Source organism: Wyeomyia smithii, chromosome 3 (genome assembly GCF_029784165.1).
Source record: "Wyeomyia smithii strain HCP4-BCI-WySm-NY-G18 chromosome 3, ASM2978416v1, whole genome shotgun sequence".
Lineage (NCBI taxonomy): Eukaryota > Metazoa > Arthropoda > Insecta > Diptera > Culicidae > Wyeomyia > Wyeomyia smithii.
In genome coordinates, this window is record NC_073696.1 from 196,726,980 (window position 1) to 196,753,982 (window position 27,003).

General features: G+C 40.3%; 1 protein-coding gene across 3 annotated transcripts in view; it reads left to right on the top strand.

The window, feature by feature from the left end:
• The window catches only part of LOC129726806 (GTPase-activating Rap/Ran-GAP domain-like protein 3), a 193,146-nt gene that overhangs the window by 42,368 nt on the left and 123,775 nt on the right, over window positions 1-27,003 (top strand). For all 3 annotated transcript variants that reach the window (XM_055683926.1, XM_055683925.1, XM_055683927.1), the window contains exon 2: window positions 23,013-23,379. In XM_055683926.1, the coding sequence (XP_055539901.1) occupies window positions 23,219-23,379 (161 nt within the window). In that variant the 5' untranslated portion in view covers window positions 23,013-23,218. The remainder of the gene's footprint in view (window positions 1-23,012; window positions 23,380-27,003) is intronic.

Sequence of the window (27,003 nt, forward strand, 5' to 3'; positions counted from 1 at the left end):
TTACAAGCAATGTAAATCCTCACTTTCACAATATGGTAGCACATTTATGAAATCATTTTTCAAAGTAAATTATCATGATTTCCAGTCGACAACATGTCTACTGCAAGTAGAAAATAAAATAAGGCATGAAATCTGAATTTTGTTTTTTTTTTTGAGTTTTGTCGCGACTTTTCTGGGTTCTGCCCCACAGTGCGCTGATGAAACAGCAGCATGAATAGTGGATCACGAGGCCAAAAAGATGATTTAACTGTAAGCAAAATAAAATCGATCTCATGAAATGGACAATATTTTATGAACAAGAAGTTTTCAAGACACGAGGTTCAAAAGCTTCCACCTACTACAACTGATACTGCTTTTTAAAATATAGCCCTTAAGTGAAAATAGTCCAGGTCCAGTCATGTGTCGTCTAGTCTAAAGCAAATACAAAGTTTCTTTCAAATCAAAAATTCTCATGTTGTGTCATTTTCTTACCTGTTGCAACTGGAAATGCACAATAAAAATATAAGACCTCACTTAAGCACAACCAACCACGAAAATTGGTTTAACTAGATCAGCGGTTGTCAACCTGGGGTACGCGTACCCCTAGAGGTACGCGAAAGCCTCTAGGGGGTACGCGAAAATAAAATCAGTAATGGCGGACAAAGCAATTTTTCTTTATTATACTTCATTTGTTTCATTATATTGCTCTTAAAACAAGGCTGTAGCAATTAAACAAGCCTTAGTTCAATTTGAAACCTTTACAATATGATCTACCATTACTCTCTCCCACGCTGCGAGAACAAACCGAGCCAGGGGGTACAATTGATTTGAAAAATATCGCCAAGGGGTACGTGGACAAAAAAAGGTTGAGAACCGCTGAACTAGATGAATCAAGAAACGATGAAAATTTTTCTTTGCCTAATATAAATTAAAGATCCTAGAATCAATAGAAATCCGGGTTACTTCAACAATTTCAGCATTCATATTCGCACTCACTTGCTCAGTTACCTTCTCGGGAACGAATAAAAAACGTTAAAATCTATATTTATAATCACAAAACCTCATTATCAATAATTATGTATCACAGCGTTCAGATTGGACTTTTTCAATAGTGACTCTGATTCGAAAAATAATCCTAAGTCATATTTTAACTGATTGAGTTTTAGATTGATTTATATTGATATTTTAATGGCACCTCTCAGTGGAAATAAAAGTCATTGTCCACCTTGGTTTTTTACAGAATAGAAAAATAAAGCTTATTCAATCCTAATGAATCTGAGTTTATCATTATGATTGATAGGAGATTAAGTGGAACAAACAGTGATCAGATTTACGGGGGCTTAACTATGGTTGTAGTCCGTTATTCATGGTCAAATTCTTGGGTCTAATTAGCCGACCAGCTGATAAAGTTATCAATCCTTCAGTTCATTCTGTGAGATAAACTTGGGTCCAGAAATTGTGATCTTAAATTATGATTAAACTTTTCCTTGCTCTCCTCTGATTGACGAGTCAGCGTTCCACCAACGCGAGCCCAAAGAGTGAATGGCTTCGAATCAGAGGATGGCCTATCTCTGTGCGACATAATCATTATAATTCTGGCTTATAATTTATAGGCCCATCCGCAAAGGGTAAACAATTACTGCGAGATAAGCGCTTGTCAGAAAATATGTTTCGAGACAAATCGCGTAAATGTTTATGTTATTAAAGAAAGGTTCGGGGGAAATTAAGTACTTAGCTAGAAGTTCTTCTCAGTGGTGATAGAGCTATTCATATACAATTTCACAGTGATCCTATTAAATTTTAACGGATTCATAAAAACCCCCTTCGCTTAAAAATAACATTCATATTTATTTTCAGTTTGTTATCAAAGTTTACAAGCGTTGCAAAAAAAGGAAAGTTGGAAAAATACATTACTCGCAAACAAAATAACACACAAAAAATCTTTCTTACCTCTAGAATGAAAATTTACTGCAAACTTTTCTGCGCTGGTGACGTTTTCCATAAATGTGGGTGTTCGTTCGCCCCACCAACATCGTAGAACGTGCTTTTTTGGACGCATTATAAAGCAAACTTGCAGCTTATGTTTGCTTCGTTCTAGGGGACTATGACTAAATGCTACATTATGCAATATGTTTGCAGTTTAAAATGAGTTGGTAATTGGGAGCTTTAAAACTCGAAAGTTGTTTTCTTGAAAGTTCGATCAGATAATTTAGTTGGGAAAAAAGGTAAAGTAAATAGCCCATCTTTTCTCGGTGCGTGAACGGATGGCATTACATCCTTGAAGTCATGTCTACAGTTTTTTTCTCGTTCCGGCAGTAAAGATCCGCTCACTTCCAAATTGAAACTTCTAAACGCAAGCATACAACTCACATCTGAAACAAAAAACCGAAAATTTATGGCATTGCTCAAGGCACTGGCAGCTGGAAAGGTCAAATAATTGTACTGAAATTGATCGTAAATTCGCTGTCTATTTTTGGGGTATCCCAGCCGATTTAATTGTGCATGAGCCGACTGACCTATGTGTCCAGTATGGTTCTTTATATGCAAGCGTTCTATTTACTCTGAGGGCAAGAGCGTGTCGGACGACGAGCAAATGAATGTAGGCAAAGTGCTATCGGCTATATAGCGATGGCATGGGAAACTGCGAGGACAGCAATTCCGTGCAATCAATACAATTGAGCAAGAAAATTCGTACTCACGATGACAGGGCGCTAATGGCCATTGGAAAATTTGTTGTGTTTCGCCAGATCATTGGGTACGCCTAAAAGGTTACAAATTGCTGTGAAGTTCAATTGAAAAGAGGTGAAACATCTCTCTTCTTGGAAGCAGCACCATCACTCTTTCCACTCAGTACTTGAATAACAGCAAATGAACTGTACACAGAGAATGTTCGCCTGGTGGGTATGAACTTCAGTTCTTCATCGTGGGTGTCTAATTTATTTTATTTTGAACAGCTTGCTAATGACAAGTAATCTGTGAGTAAAGCACTCTACAGAAGCTCTAGAAGTTTCAATCTGTTCGAGTAGGTAGACGCATCGTACAACCAGTCTTACGGGCAACAGCTGTTTAAATGTTACAAACAAATGATTGGTAAATTTGGATGAGGTTTCTGTAAAGAAAATCTGTAGACTGAAACAAAAGTAATGACCGCGCTGGCAATTCACTTCGAATGGCAATAAATGACATCAAATATATATATTTATTTGTCAATTTGTTTTTTGCGTACTCTTGAATTTTTACTTGAAGTATTTACCTGCGTCACAATGGTTCTGATTTCAATTCTAAAATACCTTCCGTTATTTTAAAGTCGATATATTACCCGGTACCTGCACGAACAAGTTTCCTGAGAAATGTGTTTTCATCCGTTAGCGATATTATGCACCATTGTGTGACATTTCCTTTCCCTGTATTCGCAAATAAATTCCAGAACATCACTCATAGGAAAATGGTTATGTGTAACTGTCAAGTACTTCTCACAGTTTCTCAGAAGCTTCATTCCACTTACGCAACGACGCCTTGCAAAGCAATGTCGCCGCTTGCCGTTGCCGTTGTTGTCGTTGAGAGTACCTACCATTTCACCTCAATCCCAGCCGCGGTGAAATCCGATGAGAAGGCAACTCCAACAAGAAGCATTGCGGAATGGTTAAGAACACTTGGTCGTACACATTCCGCCGATGATGGCAATACAGATGACAAAGGACAGTTTCAAATTCCTCTTCGCTACAACGTGACGCGGCGACAGTGAAGTTATGGGTAGAAGAAGATGATTTTGAACACAAGACAAGTCTGTGTAAGGTACAGGCTTGGTGACGCAAATAAATCAAAATTGAACCACTCGTAACGGGCTATTGAATATAATGTCGCTATCAGGGAAGGGTAATCAAAATTTGTTCAGTTGAATACAGTTTGAGTAATGGGAGAGATGCCGGGTGATTTATTTCGTTGACAAGCAGAATCGTCAGAATCTCCGGAACATAAGCTTAAAAGTACAATTTTATCTCATAAATCTCAACGGAACCGAAACGAAGCATTTCAGTCTGGTTCAACAGTAAAACTGACTATGAGGAAAATAGAAATAATAACTTGTCGATCCCCTTCTACTTTTGCCCAAATCATAATAAAAGATATCAGAATAAAAATCCTGAATAAAAATACATGCATAAGAATGAAGAACGTTATTGACCTCGCTTATCGTTGGTCTCATGACCTTGAGACAGCTTGCAAAAATCCCGTTATGAATTGAAAATTCAGCCACAACCAATCGATTTACACCTTAGAGAACCAATCGATTTACACCTTAGAGAACTTGCAGGGATTTTGCCTTCACGTACGAAGTTTCTGACAATAACAAAAAACTAAAATTCGTCAGCTTTAAAAAAATGAGAATTGAATGACGGTATTGTTCTACCATTATTAGACTCAGCTAAGGTAGTGAAAAGTTTAATCAAGTTTTTACTTTGGTTCATATGCATGTTTGCATATCAATTTTTAAGGCTTTGTATGCATGAAACTTCCTAAGTTTTTATATTTATTCAACTGACCCGGCTAACTTCACAACAATATCGCACGCTAGCCTGGAGGGCTAATGGCGGGCTCGATAAACTAGATCCGTTGAGAGAATTCGTTGGCGATCGTTTGAAATGATTGGTTTTATCGGAATGATAACATCCTTGCCTTTTGCCTTCCGTACATCGCGCTGTTTCTGAAAATACCCATATTGTGTCGTATTCGGGTATTTTGGTGTCCAGAATCGATTATTGGCTTCTATGCGTCATCCTGACTACAAAAATACCCATATTGGGTGGAATTCAATTTTTTTTCGGCTGTGGTTTAGAAACCGAACGTCGTCATTTTGCATTCCGAAATGGTATGTGGAGTCCATTTCTGGTCTCTGTGCTTCGCTATCACTGAAGTTGAAACGATGTCGGAGGTCAACTGTTGACTTCTGTGAATCATTACGATTCCGAAAATATCCATAGACACCTTCAGTTGTTTGCCAGACACCGGAAGTCGTCATCTTGGATTTCAAAATGGTATGTGGAGTCCGTTTCTGGCACCTGGGCATTATTCTGATTCCGGAAGTACCGATATTGGGTCGTATTTCAGCTGTTTTTCAAAAACCAGAAGATTCCACCTCGGAATCAAACATAGCATCTGAAGTCGATATTTGGCTGATCATCATGATCATTTTGAACTGTTTTCCGTAAAATTGGCTGATATATCTGTTTCATTTGCATGGGAGACCCTCCACCTCTTTAAACTATGGAGGGGTGTCAAACCATCATGGGCAGAAATTTGTGTTTCATTAGTTTGGGACCCCTCCTTTCCTGAGGAGGGAGGGAACTCAAACTATCATAGGAACCTTACCCGGTTCCAAAAATCTTTACATACAAATTTTCACGTCGATCGGTTCAGTAGTTTCCAAGTCTATTTGGATCAGACAGACAGACAGGAATACATTTTTAGATGTTTTTAAGAGAGAAGATAGAGATTTTTGCGTCACGGAAAAAATAGTAAAGATTTCGTGCATAGGTTTTAAAAAAGTTAGTTAATAATCCATTCTCGGAAAGCTACATAACCAGAAATGATTAATATTCTCAGTACGATTATATAATTCTGATGCATTTCAAAATTATAAAAATGAATTTTCAAAATGACGAGAATGGCGAAAACCGTTTTATTTTCTGGTACCTTATCTTACCAGTCAGCTCCAGGCCGAAGCGTCCCTTGCTGTTCGAAGAAGTCGTCTCCTTTCAATTCGGTCTATGCCTGCAGCTCGCCTGCCATGTCGTCTGCAGAGGCATCGCAGGTCGTCTTCCTCTTGCTCGTAGCGGGCCTCGTCGCCTCGTTCCAGTCGGGTCGTTATCACGAACCATTTTCACCGGGTTGTCGTCCGACATCCTAACGAATTGCCGAACCCACCGTAGTCTCCCAATTTTCGCCGTTTGAACGATGAGTGGTTCTCCTAGCAGCTGATGCAACTCGTGATTCATCTGCCTCCGCCATGATCCATCTTCCATCTGCACTCAACTACAGATGGTACGTAGCACCTTTCGTTCGAAAACCCCAAGGACGCGTTGGTCTTCCACGAGCATGGTCCAGGCTTCGTGGCCGTAAAGAACTACCGGTATGATCAGTGTTTTGTAGATAGTCAACTTCGTTCGGCGGCGAATTTTATCCGATCGGAGCGTCCTCCGGAGTCCAAAGTAGACACGATTTCCTGCCATAAGGTGTTAACGAGTTTCTCTGCTGGTGTCGTTGTTAGCAGTGACCAGTGAAGACAGATACACGAGCTCGTCTACCACCTCGATTTCATCACCGCTAATATGACCTCGTGGTGGGTAGTTGATACTGTCTTCTCTGGAACCTCTTCCTCTCATGTGCTTAGTCTTCGATGCGTTTATGGCCAGTCCAATTCGTCCGGCTTCAGCCTTCTGTCTGATGTACGACTCCGTCATCTTCTCAAGGGTTCGAAGCCAAAGAGCTGAACAGACCTTCTAAATATCGTGCCACTCGTGTCGATACCAGCCCTATGTATAACACCGTCCAATGCGATGTTGAATAGCAAGCACGGCTCAATAAGTAAACTGTTTGAGAGAATTATTCTTAACAGAATGATGTCACACATCAAAGAAAATTCAGTTTTTGCAAATGAACAGTTTGGATTTCGCCATGGGCATTCCACAACTCATCAATTGCTCAGAGTTACTAATATGATACGAGCTAACAAATCTGAAGGTTATTCCACTGGAGCTGCTCTTTTAGACATAGAAAAAGCATTCGACAGTGTTTGGCATAAAGGTTTGATTGCGAAATTGCAAACTTTTAATTTTCCAATTTTCCTAATCAAAATTTTAAAAAATTATCTTACTGATCGAACTCTGCAGGTTGTCTATCAGAATTCAAAATCTGATAGATTTCCTGTCAGAGCAGGTGTACCTCAAGGTTCAGTCTTGGGTCCAGTCCTGTACAACATATTCACTTCAGATCTTCCTGATTTGCCTCCAGGATGCACGAAGTCATTGTTCTGCGATGACACAAGCATTTCCGTAAAAGGAAAAAGTCTTCGTGTCATATGCAGTCGATTGAAGAAAAGTTTAGATATTTTTTCTTCCTACTTGCAAAAGTGGAAAATCTCTCCCAAAGCTTCTAAAATTCAAATGATAATTTTTCCGCATAAGCCTAGGGCTTCTTTCCTCAAGCCAAACAATAATCACGTTGTCAAGATGAATGGGGTTATTTTAAGTTGGTCCGACAAGGTTAAGTACTTGGGACTAATTTATGATAAAAAACTTATTTTCAAAGAGCACATTGAGAGTATACAAGCCAAGTGCATCAAATATACGAGATGTTTATATCCTCTCATTAACAGGAATTCTAAACTTTGTTTAAAGAACAAACTTTTGATTTACAAACAAATTTTTAGACCAGCAATACTTTATGCTGTACCGATCTGGTCAAGTTGCTGTTCAACAAGGAAGAAAACGCTCCAAAGGATTCAGAATAAAATTCTGAAAATGATTTTGAAGCGTCCTCCTTGGTTTGGTACACTCGAATTACATAGACTTACTGGTGTTGAACCATTAGAAGCTATGTCAAATAAAATTATTAACAATTTTCGACAAAAATCGTTGCAATCCTCAATTGCTACGATAAGCTCTCTTTGTAGCCAATAAGTTAGCAATTAAGTTCGTTATAAGTTTACTTCCCCTTTTCTGACAAGTAGGTTTAAATCCCTACGAATGATAAGTCCTAATTGCGAAAGCAAACAAATCCTAACAATTAAAATTACAAATTTCTAACAGTGTTGAGAAGTCACCATTTGTGATTGGACACACATACTCATTATTTACTAATATTTATCATAAATACTTAAGCTACTAACAAATCCCCCCTTAAAAAAAAAATAGCAAGCACGATAATCCATCACTTTGCCGTAACCCTCTTCGAGGTTCGAAGGGCCTCGAGAGTGTTCCCGAAACTCGAACCACGCACACCACCCGATCCATCGTCGACTTGACCAATTGTGTCAGTTTATCCGGAAAATCGTAATCGTGCATAATCTGCAATAGCTGATCTCGATCGATTGTGTCGTACGCCGATTTAAAATCGAGAAACAAATTATGTGTAGGCATATTATTTTCACGGCTCTTCTGTAGGACCTGCTGTACCGCGAATATTTGGTTCGTGGTGGCGCGGGTACCCATAAATCCCGCTTGGTATTGCCCCACGAACTCTCTCGCAAACGGTGATAGTCGACGGCACAGAATTCGAGAGAGTACCTTGTAGGCGGCATTCAGCTGCGCAATTGCACGAAAGTTTCAGCAATACACCTCACCCTTATTTGTAGATAGAGCATACTGTACCCTCCATCTATTTCCTCCTCCTCTCAAATCTTGGCAATAAACCAATGCAGCGTCGTAGCCAGTGATTCACCACCGTGTTTTAACAGCTCGCTGGGGAGTTGGTCAGCTCCAGTGGCTTTGTTGTTTTTCAGCCGGCCGATGTCCTCTTTAAACTCCTGGGGGTTAGGAGCTGGAACTCTGTCGTCATCTGTGTGAACACTGAGCTTTATTACCACTCCGTGGTCGTCCTCTGCTACATCGCCATTAAGGTGCCCATTGTAGTACTGCTTCCACCTTTGAATCACCTCACACTTGTTCGTGAGAAGGTTGCTGTCCAGGTCCCTGCACATGTCGGCTTGTGGCACATAGCCTTTGCGGGAACTGTTCAATTTCTTGAAGATTTTTCGTGTATCATTCGCACGGTACAATTCCTCCATCGCCTCGCGATCTCGATCTTCCTTCTGACGCTTCTTCTTCCGTAAGACCGAGTTTTGCCTGTTCCGTGTGCGTTGATAGCGCTTCACGTTCGCCGTCGTTTGGTGTTGCAGCATTCTTGCTCGTGCTGCATTCTTCTCTCTCACTAACTGTTGCACTCGTCGTCAAACCAGTCGTTTCTCCTGTTCGGAGCCATTGTAACAAGTACCGCAGCAGCAGTAGTGAAGCCGTTAATTCTCAACCTACACAACCTCGCACTGATTGGCTGCCACCCGATCATGCGTTGGCACATCCTACCCAGCACTATAAAGCCAGTCCCAAGCTCGTTGGTGGTGCCATAGCTCTGATAAAAGGTAACCTCACGATGTTCGTTTTTCCATACCTTCTGTCCCGACCTGTAAAAATTCCTGCAGTGCTACGATTTCAAAGTAGCTTGGATTGAGTTCATCATATCGTCGGTTTCGTGCAACACTGGCACAACTCAAAAATCATAGCCTCGAGAAAAACGCGTTTGAAAATTTGCGCCGATTTTTTTTTCTGACGTAGGACTATGTCTTTGTTTTCTATACTAGATTACATTTTGTGAAATTGAAAATGAAACTGGCAAATGTTGCGTCAGATTTCAAACGATTTCAGCAAGCGAACGACTTATTGCATCTTAGTCATTTATGTGTCGGTGGATAGATAAAATGTGTAATAATTGTTTGATATAATGTTTAACATTGTTGCTTTACTACTTAATGGTGAAAAAAGATGAAAAGTTCCAAGGTCAAGCTTTCCCATACATTTCCCTCGCTATTGGCTTACATCCCGAGCACGGATAACAATAACATGGACGGAATAAATTCCACTGCCTACATATTTTGACTCAACAAAGTGTTTTGGTTTGTTTGTCTTTCTCTAAGCTGCGTAGTCACGCCCAAATGGCAAAAATCTACTTTGAACTCGATACAAAAGACTGCGTGTAGAGAATTTAGCTTCAGTTTTGTTTGTTACACAATAGCGGGGGGAGCTGTTAGAGGTACGCGACATTGAGAAACGAGAGCTGCATACGAGTCAACTTCCAGTCACTGCGGAGCATGTTACCTTTATTTTGCATACGACACAGTGAAGAGCAAATTTTATGCGCGGCCATCAAAATATTCAATGCTACTGGTGGTGGTGCGATCATCAGCGTTCTGTAGCACACATTTCGAGCTGGAGATTATGAAATCAGTTCTTTTCAGAATTATAAATGTTTGAAGATAAGAGTTTTGAGAATTTTCACAACTACTACTAGTGTGAAATGTTCATCTGTTGCTCAATAATCATTTTTACAATAACGAACAGGGCGCACCGAAGATAAACGGTAGGCCTATGACTAGTTTATCACAGCAAGATATAACCCTCATTTCAAGAATTTTCACTGCTAAATTGAGTGATTTTCCGGTTTAATTGTTTGATTGTGCCCACTCTAACACCGTTATCAGTCAAATATTAGTAACGAAAATTAGTTAATCTAAGAACCAGAGTGATTTTCGCATCGGGAAAGCAAAAACTTTCTTTTGATGCTCATGAAAATCATTCAGTAGTATCGAAGGTGTTTTGTTTTGTTTCTCTTTCTCTAAGCTGCGTGGCCACGCCCTAATGGCAAAAATCTATGCTGAACTCGATACAAAAGACTGCGTGTAGAAAATTCAGCTCCAGTCCAGTTTGTCACACAATAGCGAGTGGAGTATAGCTGTTAGAGGTACGCGACCTTGAGAAACGAGAGCTGCATACGAGTCAACTTCCAGGCATTGCGGAGCATGTTACCTTCATTTTGCATACGGCAGCAACAGTTACCATCGTACGCTGCAAAATATTTAGCTGGCACAGCCAATGGAGAGCACAACGGAGAGCAAACTATATTATGCGCGGTCAAGCAATATATTCAATTCTACCGATGGTGCGATCATCAGCGTTCTGTAGCACGAATTTCATACTGAAGATTATGGAATCGGTTCTTTTCAGAACTATAGATGCTTGAAGATAAAAGTTATGAAAATTTTCGCAACTACTACTAGTGTAAAATTTTCATGTATTCATGCATCGTTAGTTTTACAATAACGACCATCGAATATGTATAAACGGTAGTGTTGCCTATGAACAGTTTATCGCAGCATATAATATATACATTTAGTCCTACGTCACCATTTCATACAACCCCTAGGGCTGTATACCTTGTAATATTTCGTATGTCCTCATTTTGTACGTGAAGAGGAGCGACATGATAGTATTCAAATTTCAAGAAAACTTTAAATTTTGAGATATCCAATTTTTAGTCAACACTTTTGGGACTATCATGCACATATTACGTGCGCATTGTACAAGTCAAAACCTTATTATTATTAACTTTATCAGGAAATTTCGATTTGTATAGCAAAGGCACTTCTACTCATAACTTTGGTGTTTTTGTGGATTTTGAAACAGGATTTTGTGTGAAGCAAATTTACATTATTTGGCATCGTTTGCTATCAAAACCTAAATAAAAAATGCAAAATTTTGAGTTATGCCAGTGTTGCACGAAACCGACGATACATGATCGGCCGTGAAAGCCTAACGATCTGCAGTTCCATGTACTGAGTTTCCAATCGTAGTTCTTATTTTGTCGCCTAGGTCTGTACCAATTGTTCCGATCCGTATTTACTTATTCGATATTTGCAACGTTTGGTGTTTAGCGGGGCGGCTTGTTGGGCCTTCGCCAGCCCCCTGTCTCGTCGGGGGACCATCGTGTCAGGTCTGTTTAAAGTCCTACGCTGACACCAGAACGTTGATCAGCCGCTCCTAGCATGAAGATCAGACGCTGTTTTAAGCCGCACCATTCTGGTGAACAGACGCTCAGGTTGGCGATGCATTTCCTCTACCACCGAGATATAGTTAACGCGACAATGATGTGTTGCCAGATAGATTATATCTGTATTTAAAAATTAACTTTGCATTTTTCGGCAAATGTAGCCATTTAATCTTAAATTTGATATTTTCGTCGTATTTCTCGGGAAATTTTATGTAAGAAACACCATTCACCCCGAGGTAATATGAGTGAATCTCGAGATATATCATTTGAAATATAGTCAAAATAGTTGTAAATTTAGTAATTAATTTTTAGACGTAGGACGCCTGATTTTTGCAGAAAATAAACCAATAAATCCAGAAAAATATTATTTTTGACCGCAAATATTGCAAGATAGATTATTTTTGCATTTAAAAACTAAATTAGCATTTTTTTACGAATTTAGCTAAATTTATTTTAGATTTGATAGTTTCATCGTATATCGAGGAAAAATTTACGTAAGAAACAATTATCACCTCCATTCCGTCCCGAACGCTCGGCAATAACGGACGCATTAAGTGGTTGTCTCGCTATAAAACCGATATTGTGTAGAAAAAATCGAAAAAGGCATTGCTTACCCGGTCGCGTTTCAAAGAGTGCGAAGTGCGGTGTGAAGAAAATCTGATAATCCGCAGTGAAGGTCATCCTGCTATTGTGCTTTAGTGGTGTCGCTGCGCAGCTGCTCGTTCCAGCACCGAAAGACTCGGTGATTGTTCTATTGAAGACAACAAAGAAGAAGAGGTACGTGTTTCTTTGCCACTGTACCGGTGCGCTAGTTTGAGCGCAATGGATGTGGATCCCTTAGCCCCCGATCCCCCGTCTCCGAACCCACCCGACCCTGTCCTTCCTGTTCAGTCTCCGTCTGTCCCTGCTTTAATCAATCCTCATCCCAGGCTTTACCCAGACGGATCAACGGGTCCACTGGTCCTTTACATGAGGCCCAAACCAGGAGGTAAATCGCTTAGCACGTTGCAAATCGCGAAGGATCTGACGTCACGATACAAGGCCGTGACTGAAATATCAAAAGTCAGACCAAACAAGCTCCGTGTTGTGGTGAATGATCTGGATCAGGCCAACGATATAGCTTGCTCCGAGCTCTTCACACGCGAGTATCGCGTGTATGTACCCGCACGAGACGTGGAGATCGACGGTGTGATAACCGATTCGAGTCTGTCTGTCGAGTGTATCCTGAGTGCAACCGGTTGCTTCAAGAATTCCAATACTGAGGCGAAGATATTGGACTGTAAGCAATTACGGTCTATGTCGCTCGTCAGCGGTAAAAAAGTATACACTCCGTCAGACTCGTTTCGCGTTACGTTTGCCGGATCTGCTCTCCCTAGCCACGTCTCGATTAACCGGGTTCGTCTCCCTGTGCGTTTGTATGTGCCCCGTGTTATGAATTGCACCAATTGCAAGCAGTTAGGTCATACAGCTGCCTACTGCTGCAATAAGGCACGGTGTGGCAAGTGTGGGGAGACTCATGCGGAAGATTCTGGCAGCGTAAACGCTGAAAAGTGTATTCGCTGCGGGGAAAATCTGCATGAGCTTTCCACATGCCCGGTGTACATACAACGCAGAGATAAAATTAAACGGTCTCTTAAGGAGCGCTCAAAGCGTTCTTACGCTGAAATTCTTAAGAAGACCGTGACCACTTCTACCATAACATCGAACCCCTTTGATCTGCTGTCTTCGGATGAAACGGACTCTGACGATCCACCAGCAGAAACGTCCTACGCCAATCCTGGAGAATCTAGAAAGAGGAAAAATATTTCCTCTCCTAAGCTTCCCAGGAAAGGCCCTAAGGTTTCTCAAGATGGAATGAATAATACGAACAAATATAAAGGTGCTGCGGAAAAGCCGAAGCAAACTCCTCCTGGGCTTGCAAATTTAAAGTCTCAGAAGGAGTTCCCAGCACTTCCTGGAACATCTAAAACCCCAGTTGTTCCTTTTGCACATCCAGTTGATAAATCAAATGCTGGACTGGTCAATTTTTCTGACATTGTGGACTGGATTTTTGAAACTTTCAATATTCCAGATCCAATTAAAATTTTTCTCACAGCATTTCTCCCAACAGTTAGAACATTTTTGAAGCAGTTGACTGCCCAATGGCCCCTCCTTGCAGCGATTGTATTCTTCGACGCCTAATTCAACTTACAGTGGAATTGTAGAAGTATTTTACCAAAAATTGATTCGTTTAAAGTTTTGATAAATAAAAACAAATGCGATGCATTTTCCCTTTGTGAAACTTGGCTTACTTCAAATATTGATCTCAACTTCCATGATTTTAATATTATTCGCCTTGATCGAGACACCCCGTATGGAGGAGTACTTTTAGGGATTAAAAAGTGCTATTCTTTCTATCGTATTAACCTCCCCTCGATTCCAGGCATCGAAGTTGTCGCATGTCAAATGACAATACAAGGTAAAGAGCTTTGTATTGCCTCAGTATATATTCCTCCCAGAGCACAGGTTGGGCAACGGCTGCTCTTTGATTTAATAGAACTTCTTCCCTCGCCACGTTTGATTTTGGGAGACTTCAACTCTCATGGTGTGGCTTGGGGTTCCCCTTACAATGATAACCGCTCCTCTTTAATCTATAACCTTTGCGATGACTTCGACATGACTATTTTGAACAACGGTGAAATGACACGTATCCCGAAACCTCCAGCGCGCCCAAGCGCTTTGGATCTATCCTTATGTTCGACGTCGCTACGGTTGGATTGCACATGGAAGATAATCCTCGATCCTCACGGTAGCGACCATCTGCCTATTCTTATTTCAATTACAAACGGGTCAACTCGCATGCGACCAATTGACATTCCGTATGACCTCACACGGAATGTCGATTGGAAGTTATACGAGGAAATGATTTCAAAAGCGGTCGAGTCGATTCAACATCACCCACCACTTGAAGAATACAACCTCCTCGCGGGCTTAATCCTCGACGCCGCGTTGCAAGCCCAAACGAAGAAATATCCCGGCGTAACGATCAAAGTGCGGCCTCCCACACCGTGGTGGGACCAAGAGTGCTCCGATGTCTACACGCAAAGATCCGACGCGTTTTTGGCCTTCCAGAAGGGAGGTATACCTGACGACTATATACGGTATTCGGAGCTTAATACCAAGCTTAAAAGCCTGGCTAAAGCAAAGAAACGCGGATATTGGCGTCGGTTCGTGAACGAGACGTCGAGGGAGACAACGATGAGCACTCTTTGGAACACAGCCCGAAGAATGCGGAATCGCGTAACGGTCAACGAAAGCGAGGAGTCTTCAAGTCGGTGGATATTTGATTTTGCCAGGAAAGTATCTCCGGACTCTGTTCCTGAGCAAAACATTGTTCGCGATGCGTCTCTGGGCCACGACGCGATAGAATCTCCATTTACGATGGCAGAATTTTCGGTTGCCCTCCTGTCCTGTAACAATAACGCGCCTGGGTTAGATAGAATCAAATTCAACTTGTTGAAGAATCTACCCGGCAATGCCAAGAGGCGCTTGTTGAACTTGTTCAATAAGTTCCTGGAGCAAAACATTGTACCGCAGGATTGGAGGCAGGTGAAGGTGATCGCCATCCAAAAACCAGGGAAACCAGCTTCTGATCACAACTCTTATAGGCCGATTGCAATGCTATCCTGTATCCGGAAATTGATGGAAAAAATGATACTCCGTCGTTTAGACCATTGGGTCGAATCAAATGGCCTACTATCGGATACTCAATTTGGCTTCCGCCGTGCCAAAGGGACGAATGATTGTCTTGCGTTGCTTTCAACAGAAATTCAGCTGGCGTATGCTCGCAAAGAACAAATGGCGTCTGCGTTCTTGGACATTAAGGGGGCTTTTGATTCCGTTTCTATTGACATTCTTTCGGGTAAACTTCACCGACAAGGATTTTCTCCAATTTTGAACAATTTTTTGCACAATTTGTTGTCCGAAAAGCACATGCATTTTACGCACGGCGATTTGGCAACTTTTCGAATTGGCTACATGGGTATTCCCCAGGGCTCATGTTTAAGCCCCCTTCTTTACAATTTTTATGTAAATGACATCGACGAATGTCTGGCAAATTCATGCACGATAAGACAACTTGCAGACGACAGTGTAATCTCTGTTACAGGAGCCAAAGCTGCCGATTTGCAAGGACCATTGCAAGATACCTTGGACAATTTGTCTGCTTGGGCTTTACAGCTAGGTATCGAATTCTCTCCGGAGAAGACTGAGATAGTAGTTTTTTCTAGGAAGCATGAACCTGCTCAGCTTCAAACACAATTAATGGGTAAAACGATTTCTCAGGTTTTGGTACACAAATATCTTGGTATTTGGTTCGACTCTAAAGGCACCTGGGGTTGTCACGTGAGGTATCTGATGAAAAAATGTCAACAAAGAGTGAATTTTCTTCGTACAATAACCGGACAATGGTGGGGAGCCCATCCAGAAGACCTTATAAGGGCTTACCAAACAACGATATTGAGTACGGGTGTTTCTGCTTCCGCTCCGCAGCAAACACACATTTGATCAAACTGGAGCGTTGTTTGCGTATCGCCTTGGGTTACATGCAATCGACCCATACGATGAGTTTGGAGGTCTTAGCTGGAGTACTACCATTGAAAAACCGCTTTTGGAGCCTGTCTTCTCGTATTCTTATCAAATGTGAGGTTTTGAACCGTCCTGTGATTGAAAATTTTGAAAGGTTAATCGAACTTAATTCTCAAACCCGTTTTATGACATTGTATTTCAATCACATGTCCCAAAATATTAACCCTTCTTCGAATATTACTTCTGATTCTACTGTGTTTTTCGATACATCCATGATAGAAGAAACTCGTGGAATCCCGGATCATTTACGCGTGCAGCAGATCCCCAAATTTTTTTCTAATAAATATCGAAACATCAACTGCGACAATATGTTCTTCACTGACGGATCACTTCTCGATGGGTCCACTGGCTTCGGTATCTTCAATAACAATTTAACCGTCTCCCATAAGCTCGATAATCCTGCTTCTGTTTACGTCGCAGAATTAGCTGCAATTCAGTACACCCTAGGGATTATCGAAAAAATGCCCACGGACCATTATTTCATCTTTACGGACAGTCTCAGTTCCATTGAGGCTCTCCGATCGATGAAAGATGTTAAGCACTCTCCGTATTTCCTGGGGAAAATACGGGAACATCTGAGTGCTTTATCCGAAAAATCTACTCAGATTACCTTAGCGTGGGTCCCTTCTCACTGATAACGTGTAATGAGAAAGCGGACTCTTTGGCTAATGTGGGCGCAACAAACGGTGAAATTTATGAAAGACCAATTGCTTTTAATGAGTTTTTCGCACTTGTACGTCAGAATACGATCATCAGTTGGCAAAATTCTTGGACTAGAGGGGAACTGGGAAGGTGGTTACATTCCATTATCCCCAAGGTATCGACGAGCCCGTGGTTCAAGGGGTTGGATGTAGATCGAGATTTCATTTGCGTGATGTCGCGGCTTATGTCCAATCACTATAGATTTGATACGCATCTCCGTCGTATTGGGCTCGGGGAAAGTGGTATCTGTGCCTGTGGTGAAGGTTATCACGACATAGAGCACGTTGTTTGGTCATGCCCTGTACACCGTGACGCCAGGTCTAAATTAATAGCTTCCCTCCGGGCCGAGGGTAGAGGACCAGCTGTTCCTGTTCGTGATGTCTTGGCGAGTCGTGACCTACCCTACATGTCCCTTATATACATTTTCCTGAAATCCATCCACGCCCCAGTCTAGTCCCATTCCTTTCCATCCACATTCAACAAAACGGCAAGAACACGTCATAGACCTCGATTTTGGAATCATCAACTGAACCCCACACGAATCCGCCAGGACCTGAGAACCCGAGGCCTTTCATGATATCTTGGCTTGAACAACAGCGAACAACAACAACGAACCATAACCAGCAACTGAACCCCGCACAATACTTCCAGGACCCGAGGATTACAAGCCCCTGTCCCAGCTCATAACATCGTGGCTTAGCAGAACAAATCCACACATGCTGCATATTCATGGCCATTCGACGATCATTAGACGACTATTCAACTACAAAACATTAATTGAAAAATATATGCTAGTTTTAAGATAGACTTAATTTCAGCTCGTAGTCGGCAGCGAGGATAAAAAATTTGCTTAAAGATTTTAAGTCATCAGATTAATTGGCGCCGTTAAACATTAAATTGTATTTGTGCCGTGTCAAATTAACGATAGGTGAAGAAAAAAAAAAATTATCACCTCCAGGTAATATAAACGAATCACAAGACATAATATTTTCACGAAAAACCAATTACTAGATTCAAAACTATTTTCGTAAAAACGTTATATCTCATATAATCTACTATATCCAATTCAAGAGTACTCGTTTTCCACAATGTTGCTTTAAATCAAGTTATCTACAACTTTCCCGAAGATAGTGTGATGGTGTGTGTGTGTGTGTGTGTGTGTGTGTGTGTGTGTGTGTGTGTGCGTGTGTGTGTGTGCGCGCGTGTGTGTGCGTGTGTGTGTGTGTGTGTGCGCGCGTGTGTGTGCGTGTGTGTGCGCGTGTGTGTGTGTGCGTGTGTGTGTGTGTGTGTGCGCGTGTGTGTGTGTGTCTGTGTGTGTGTGTGTGTGAGAGAGAGAGAGTAGCGTGTGTGTGTGAGAGAGTAGCGTGTGTGTGTGAGAGTAGCGTGTGTGTGTGTGAGAGTAGCGTGTGTGTGTGTGAGAGTAGCGTGTGTGTGTGAGAGTAGCGTGTGTGTGTGTGTGTGTGAGAGAGAGAAGCGTGTGTGTGTGTGAGAGTAGCGTGTGTGTGTGAGAGAGTGTGTGTGAGTGTGTATGAGAGAGTGTGTGTGAGTGTGTGAGTGTGTGAGTGTATGAGTGTGTGAGTGTAAGTGTGTGTGTCTGTGTGTGTGTGTGTCTGTGTGTGTGTGTCTGTGTGTGTGTGTGAGAGAGAGAGAGAGTAGCGTGTGTGTGAGTGGCGTGTATGTGTATGTGTGAGCGGCTTGTGTGTATGTGTGTAAGTGGCGTGTGTGTAAGTGGTGTGTGTGTAGGTGTGTGTGTGTAGGTGTGTGTGTGTGTAGGTGTGTGAATGTGTGTGTGTGTGTTGTGTGTGTAAGTGGGTGTGTCTGAGAAGCGTGTGCTTGTGAGTAGTGTGTGTGTATATAGTGTGTGTGTGTGTATGACGTGTATATGTGTATAACATGTGTGTAAAAATGCATTCATTCGAGGTAAATTTTTTTATGACAGAATACTTTTATAGACAACAAGTTAATAATTTTTCCTATTAGTTTGTATGCTATGGTTTATGACAGGTGTATGTGTTTTTTGGTGAAGTGTTCATGGATTGTAGTGAATGGTATTCGTACGTTTGGTGTGTGTTATAAATATGGTAATGGCAGAATTAATACTTTACACCCACCATAGTCCCACGTCAAGCCTACGTTTGTGCACTCAAGCACATCCCTTTAACTTTTTTTTTATAAAACTTCAGTTATTGTTCAAACTTGCTCTCCAAACATGACTGTAGCAATGAAACAAACTATAGTCCAATTTGAAACCTGGACTAGACTACCCCAACGTGATCTACCACTACATCTCCCACTCTGCGAGGACATTAGAAGCCAGGGGGTACAATTAATTTGAAAAATATTGCCAAGGGGTACGCGGACAAAAAAAAGGTTGAGAACCGCTGCTCTAGTGTTTCTCGTCTGCATAGTAACCTAATTGGACAGCATATGCCAGGATGACATAGTAAGTGCAAATAGCGTCGCGCGTTGCCATGATTAAGTGTACAGCTCTACTTACGGCGGTACATTCAACCCGGCAACTAGAACCGCTCCGCGACGCTATTCGCGTTTACAATGTCATCAACCTAAAACTAATTAACCCGCGATAGCTGTCTCAGCACATCACTTTTTAACAGCTAGAGTAGGGGAGCTCCGTAGCCGCAAGGTTACAGGGTCCGCCTTGGTAGGCCATTCGGTTGCCAAAGGACTTAAGCATGGGTTTATTAACAGGCTTCCCACCAAGTACCTTTCCTTCGATCTAAATTCTGCAGTACCTCTGTTGACTCTCCTTCTAACAAAAATAAGTCCCTGTTATAATGAAACTGGTGTGAGTAACGTATGGAAGTTGAAATTAGGCGATATTGTTAGAAGGGACAGAGGCTCGGTATAGTGGAGTAGTAAGCTTGAAACGGAAAGGTAAAACTTACACACAAGCACGGATATGAATGATAAGCGTATCACTTACTTCAATAGTGATACTGCCAATAATATGAAGTGCGGAGTACAGAAAAAACCTGGGCAATATCACAATAGATCTAATCCCTGGTCGCAGTGATGGGCCCACACAGGAGAAAAAAACAGTTAGAGGAAAATCGCGACTTATTCAACCCCTAATAGTTTATCCACAAACATGACATACAAATTAAAAACCTACTTAACACGACTATTTCGTTCACAAACGAAAAAACGAACAAATTTAATCTAATTTACGTATTCAGTGCAAGTGGCGAGAGTTATCATATTGGGAACACGCTCTTGCGGTAATATCCGATAAAGAGTATTTTTTGCTTATACATTCTCTCGCATGACCCAAAATTAGGAAAATATTCCGCTGGATGCTGGAATTGCAACCGCACAGGTTACATCCTTTAACCCAATCCCGGCGGATGATGCTGTTTGGCATTACCTGACACCCAAACTTTGATTACCGTTTAACTGTTAGAGAACATATCGATCTTCAATATTGAATACAATTCGTGTTAATTGCGCATATAGTTGCTGTTTAATAAGAGACTTAACGTCATTTTTCGAGATAAAATTTGATTTCTCTCCGCCGGGAGAGGGTTAAGATGCTTATGATGCGTGACTGCCTCATTTGACCTTCCTATGCCTTCCGGTTGCGAACTATCTGGAGCAGATGTTCAGTAAGACTTATCGAGCCGTTTGTTCGCTTAAACAGTATTTTTCCCAACAGAAAGTAATGCTTAATAAAAAGCTTTCTCCAATTATAACCAAAATAACAGAAGAACCATCGCTTCGGGAGCAATAATTTCTGAACGAGTTAAAAACATGACATGGGGTTTTAACAGCATTTCAGAGGATTGTTGGTACAATCTGGCAGCTCCTAAAATTTTTCATTGCAACACCATCTCTGTAACCAAACATCATTTTTGTAGTAGATTTTCGATTTCCAATGTACCACAACGAAACAATTGTTCACCTTATCACGCTTCCTTGATAAATAAGATGAAACATCATTGGATTTAGTGGCAACAGTCGAACAGTGCAAATGATATATCTAGTTGTTGACGTCTTCCTGCTGACCTAAACGGCAGCCATCGTGTGTACTGAAGAGTTAATTTGCGACGCCTTTACGGTGCGAAAGCTGAAATTGGATCGGTAGATCCATTCCAATATTTGCGTTTGTGGATTGTGGTATCATGACATTGAACACAGGGACCATGCAATCACATCCCTGTCACGAACGTCATCCCCATGCATTTCGCTTGAAGCCGTTTTTCTCTGGCTCTCTGGCTCAATTATACTTCAAAAGGCTGTCAGTGCTTGCGAAACAGCCGATTAAGCACCGTCCATGCGAGATCAACTGTTGCTGCAAGTGGTGTGAAGAAATGCAGGGAGCGAAAACGATTGTTTTGTTCTGAACTTTTCATGGGTTTTGTGCAGGACTTAAATGGTCACGTTCAAACATGTTTCAACACGTTCTGGATAGCCTTACATTCAATATAGTTAGAAGCACGCAAAAAATCCGTACAGTAACAAATGCGGCACAATGAACGGAGCTTATGACCATATTTCCAACAGTAGCGCCATCATCATCGGCGGCGGCTTCAGGAAACTGTTGCCATGACATCGGTCTGCATGCAATAGAACTCTATATCCTAGTTGCCAGTTCATGATATCGTGCTCTGGAAAACATTGCATACCTACATGATGCTGGAAGAAGGCTATCTAAAAAGTATTAACATGATGGTTAAGAAAAATCATTCATGTTTCAATTCTAGAATTAGTTTTAGCTTTCAGTCGGCATCGAGGAATAAAATGAGCCCGTAGATTATAAGATATTTTGAACCGAACGAGATTAAATATTACTGGTTCTGTTAATCCTTGAATTGTATTGTGCCTCCTCACCATCATGTGACAAATTTCTCTTAGTTTCTACGCGTGAAATCAATTTACATAAGCGTACGCAATTTCTGGTAAATTATTCGCGCATAAATTTAAATCTGCTAAAGAATAAAATAACTATCTTGCTCGTCTATCCACCAGCAGACGATGCAGCAGGTATGTAGTTAGTCGGCCCTCTGAGGACCTAATTTTCCACTCTTTTTCATGTTCGGTGCGTGCGACTTCAAAACAAGCAATATACTTGAAGAACGATCTGCTATCTTCTTTTTTCACTATTTCTGGTTGGCAGCAAAAGTTAAACTCAGAACCCTCACTAATTACAATAATATTATGTGGGGCAAAATACCTTTTCCTAATAAAACTTTACGTAGAACCAAATGTTGCCAGTTCTCTCTTTTATTTTCATTTCGTGCATTGGACTTTATCGGACGAGGATGAAGAATTTCTCTGCAACTTACATGTAACTATTTACATATAATGAGAAATAGACACTTAGATGTAGTTTGGATGTTTATGCATAGAAATCGCTTCAGGAAAATTTAAACTTAGAGAGCGACTTGAAGTTCATGGCTGTTGAAAATTAAATTACTCACTACACTTTACACTTTTTATTCACTTTCACTATTGAATTCTATCACAAACAGATAGAATTAAATAGTGAAAGTGAATAAAAAGTGTAAAGTGTAGTGAAAATTTTTGTATCAAGACGCACAGAACAAGAAGTGAATAAATTTGAATTAAATTACTGTTATTTTAAAATAAACGTATAAGTATTTACTAAAACTTGAACAAAATGTAGAATCTATTCATTTCTATTCAATGAAAATTTCGACTAGAATAAGTTAAATATGGGAATGTTTGCTGGTGCGAAACCACATCACTATTACGCGAAATAAATACAATTTTTGATTAGATTTGAAATCATGATTTTGTCTTAGCTATAATACAACTTTCGTCATACTTTTTCGATGTTTTATTTTGTGTGATTCGTAAAAGATATCAAAAAACTCTCGAATCTATTGAAAGCAGTTTAAACTATTCAAGACAACTTCGATGCCATGGATGGATGTCTCGTATTTGACTGTCATAGTACGACTTTTTAACGTTGGTTGTCCCATTGGGTTCATACATAAGAGCACTGTAGCGCATTGATGTCATATGAGGTATTCAACGTCCGCTGCGGAAAGCTCATTATGTTTTATTTCTTCTCGCTATGTTTAAAAAAATATTATAAACAACGTTAAACCGAAATGCACATGAGACAGGCAGGATGGCACCAGTTGACTTTCGCTGTTAGAAGGCAAAAGGTCTGCAAAGCCGGTGCCCGAAATGGCAGTGGTGGCGGTGCATTAGCAGAGAAAAGGGTCATCGAGTGAGTGTGGCTGCACTTATCCAGCCCTGTGGTAGCCAATTCGCGTAGCGACTAGAAAATCGTTGGCTAACGCCAGACGCTCGAATCGGCTGCGTCGTCATGCTGTGCTTCAATCTGAAAATAGCAACCATCTTCCGGACCTATCGAGACACGGATCCGGTTCGTGACCGGAGTCAGAGTTTGTTTACCCCGCCGCCGCGGGCACCCCACCGGGATATTGGGGCTCTTCGAGTGCTGCAACGACGGGCTTCCAGTGTGATGTAAGTAGAGTTCGATGTTTTCGATGTAAACGGTAGCACATGGGGTGCGTCGCTTATTTGAAAGCATTGTCGGCTTATTGTCAGGGACGAAACATAAATTAAGGGTTATGTTAACATGTTGATCATTGGTTTAAGTATGATTCGATGTCGTAGCCATATCCGGTTTCCTCGGCAGTTGTAGTTATTCGTGACATTTACTTGATGTCTCACTAAGTTAGAAATAGTTTAAATTTGTGTAACAAAAACGAGAATTCAATTTAATCCCTTCCACCATGGCTGGAAGTGCCTAGCTCAGTTACGACAACCAATCATATGTGTAATTATTTTTGGATTTGCTTTTCATCAATTGTGTGCAGTTCTGTTGAACGCGCTAATCAGTGTAACTGTGTAACACCTGACGCAATCGTGTTCAGTTGAATTGCCAGTGCCTGTCGAATCAGTAGTTTGCATTAGGAACGAGTACCTACCAATAATAGAATGAGAAGCGAACGAACAAATCTCAAAATCACTGGTAAAGTTTTGTGTCAACTGCACATATGCAACCCACCGCACAGTGGGGCGACTCCATACAAAGGCTGGCCAAGCAAAAAAAGTGTCGATAAATGCGACAAAAACTTGGTATTTACATAACTTTGGGGCGCTGAACACGAATTTGGCATCCATTTTTTGTTTGGGGCCGTCCATAAAGCACGAAAGCCAATTTTAATATTTTTTTAGCCCTTTTTTCCTTTTTTATAGAATTATATGATCTTTGACCACAAGTAGTGCCACCGGGCGTCCTTCCCATTGAAAAAAAAAACAAAAACGTAATTTATGGACGACCCCTCGAACTAAACAAACTTTGCCTAAATAAATATATTTTTTAAATAAACTAAAACAACATAAGTAATACAAACTAATTACAAATTGAAAAAATCATCAACAGCATCATCATCTTTCGCTGTGACCGCTTAAATCTCGTGTTGAATTGTTTCCAGAAAATTTGAAGTTCATTATACTTATCAGCAGGAAAAAGGTCTTTCGCTGCAATTTTCATTTCTTCTAGTAATTTTCGATGTTTCATTGTTTCATATATAGGTTATCTTCCTGATCCGGTTTCTATGGTTGAAAGAGGACATTTAAATACATGTATAACACCATGAATTGACAACTTACTAGACAATTAGGAGAATTAGGTGGTACCGCTGAAGTTGAAGGCTCCATAATAAAATTCAACGAATTTATGAATTTGAGAACTAAGACACTGGAATGACACAACGTTCTAAATGAATACGAAAAGATGCGGAGGGCGACGACTGTTCTTTGTTTTTTTTTCTCATAAAGCAAAATGTGTGCTTTACTTTTGTATGCAAACGAGTGCGAAGCAAAAGCAATCTTCAAACGGGCTATTGTTGACCGGAGTTTGATAGTATGAATTAGCTGCTAATATTTGACACTTCAATCAGTTTAACGAATTTCATGATCATAAATTGAAAAGGGCTGAATGTTTTTAGTATTGTTTTAAATTTGCAGAAAGTGATAAAGTTTGAGATGGTTAAAATTTCAGATTTGTTTACTGTTTTCTTGTTTAACACTTATTTTATAACTTTTCATTGATAAATTTTGTGATTTTTGCCCAAATTTATATTTTATCCTTACGGATTGAGTACGATATCATAAATTTTCATTAATGGGGTATCATGGTTATGATTAAAATTAATCCTGGATGAAATTTCAACTTCAAAAATAAAAACTGAAAAAATCTGCTATCGCTTTTTTCACTAAAGTGACAATTTGCGCAGTTTTGCGCAGCAGCGGACAGTATTCATTTGAAAACTTACGTTTTTACCTAAATTTTGAATGTAGTCACAACCGTGGCAAATTGCGGCAACTAAACTTTTAAGCTACTTTTCTACAAAATATCACGTTTTTTTTAATTTTTTCTAGTGTCACGCCTGCTATGACAAATTTTACAATATCAAATGAAAAGGGTTTGTTTTGCACAATATTTACAACAACTTTTCCTTTGACGTCAAAAAAATCCAAGCTATCATTGAAGCTACAGAGCGTTTCAAAGTAATGTACTTGTTTTCAAGAAAAAGACAAAAACCGTCAGTTCGCCAAGCTTTGAAAAGTCATAAAAAATTAGGATTTTATGATATTTAGACACTTGAATGTTATAGCAATAAAGGAAAAATATTATGAAACAGCTAACGAAAAAAATTTTTTTTGGCTGATGGCCAGCGATTCCCCACTGTGCACCGGGGGCCCGATTGAATCCACGTTGAAACAACTAATGCAGATTTGCAGTACCTGGTGTGGATATTGAGTGTTAGAAGCTGCCAATCAGGAACATTCATGTGTTATAAACGGTCAATAGAAAAGAGAAATGTTGTGCTTAAAGTTGAATTCGATTCGTTGAACTGTGAGTATAGTGGAAAAGGTACAGCCTGTATAGCAATGTAAAAAGTTGTATCTGCATGTAACTGAATAGTAAAAACATTCACTCATCGCAGAAAAACGATGCGTTATTTTTCAGTATCCGATTTACTAATTGAATTTAATATTTTATTTATGTGGGTTTAGAGAAAATATTATAAGTGTATAGCAGGCGTACTGAATACAAGAGTTTATTTTAATTTGTTTTTAAATAACACAACAAATGAAACAAAACATAAATGAATTATTACTTGTATTGGCACTGCTGTATATGGGGTTATTAAAGATAGTACAAACTATAGAACAGAAAATTACAACGAAAATATTGGTTTGTAATTGTACAACTTTTAATCAGTCAATCGAACAACACCTTGTCTTCAATCAGGGCTCGTAAACGTCAAATCAAATCAGGGGACTATAAACGTCAACATTTTGCCTAGCAATCATCAATTCATCATGGTGTCAATATTTCTTTTCAAAAGCTCACACAACCTATCTTATTCTTCGAAAGTTCACATTGTATTGTAAACAAATGTTGAGTTCTTGTTTTTTCCATCTAAAACGATATTTATTCGAGAATAAGTTTACCGACAATTTAGAGCGTGTACTCTATTTCACTAGTTTTAGGGCAAACCAACCAAAAAGTGGGTACCAGAAACGCTGGTACCAGAATCAATGAATGGTACATCTACCATAAATGTATGGAGTTTGACAGCCACACGAGCCCTTTGGTGATTATCGCCTCATTGCATTCAAGTTCTTCCATCATTCCCGAATTGCATAGAAGCATAGCAACAACATTTGTGTACGAATACAATGACCTTTACAAAAACCAGTATGAGCAGTTTGCACCCAAGTTTCCGGAAACAAGTGTTGTTTTTTTTTCTAACCAGGCTTGCATGCAATCAGGTACGATGAGTGAGTGTTTATCAAGCGTCAAATCTCGAGTGCTCATAAGTGAATGTTCATTCCGAATTTAAGACTCCGAGGCGTTCTCAGGAAAACAACTATTAATGAGTTTTAAGTGTGAGACATAGATAAATTATTAGTCTAATGTTCCGTTTCATGTGGTTCCATTCTCTCCTTCGCAATTGTCTTGCTTATCAAACAGAAGACGTAATTTGCGGCTAAACTCTCATATAGCGAGTGAAGGTTCACTTATTGAAGATAAGAAGACTTGTTTCCAATTTTTACAAAACTAGTAAT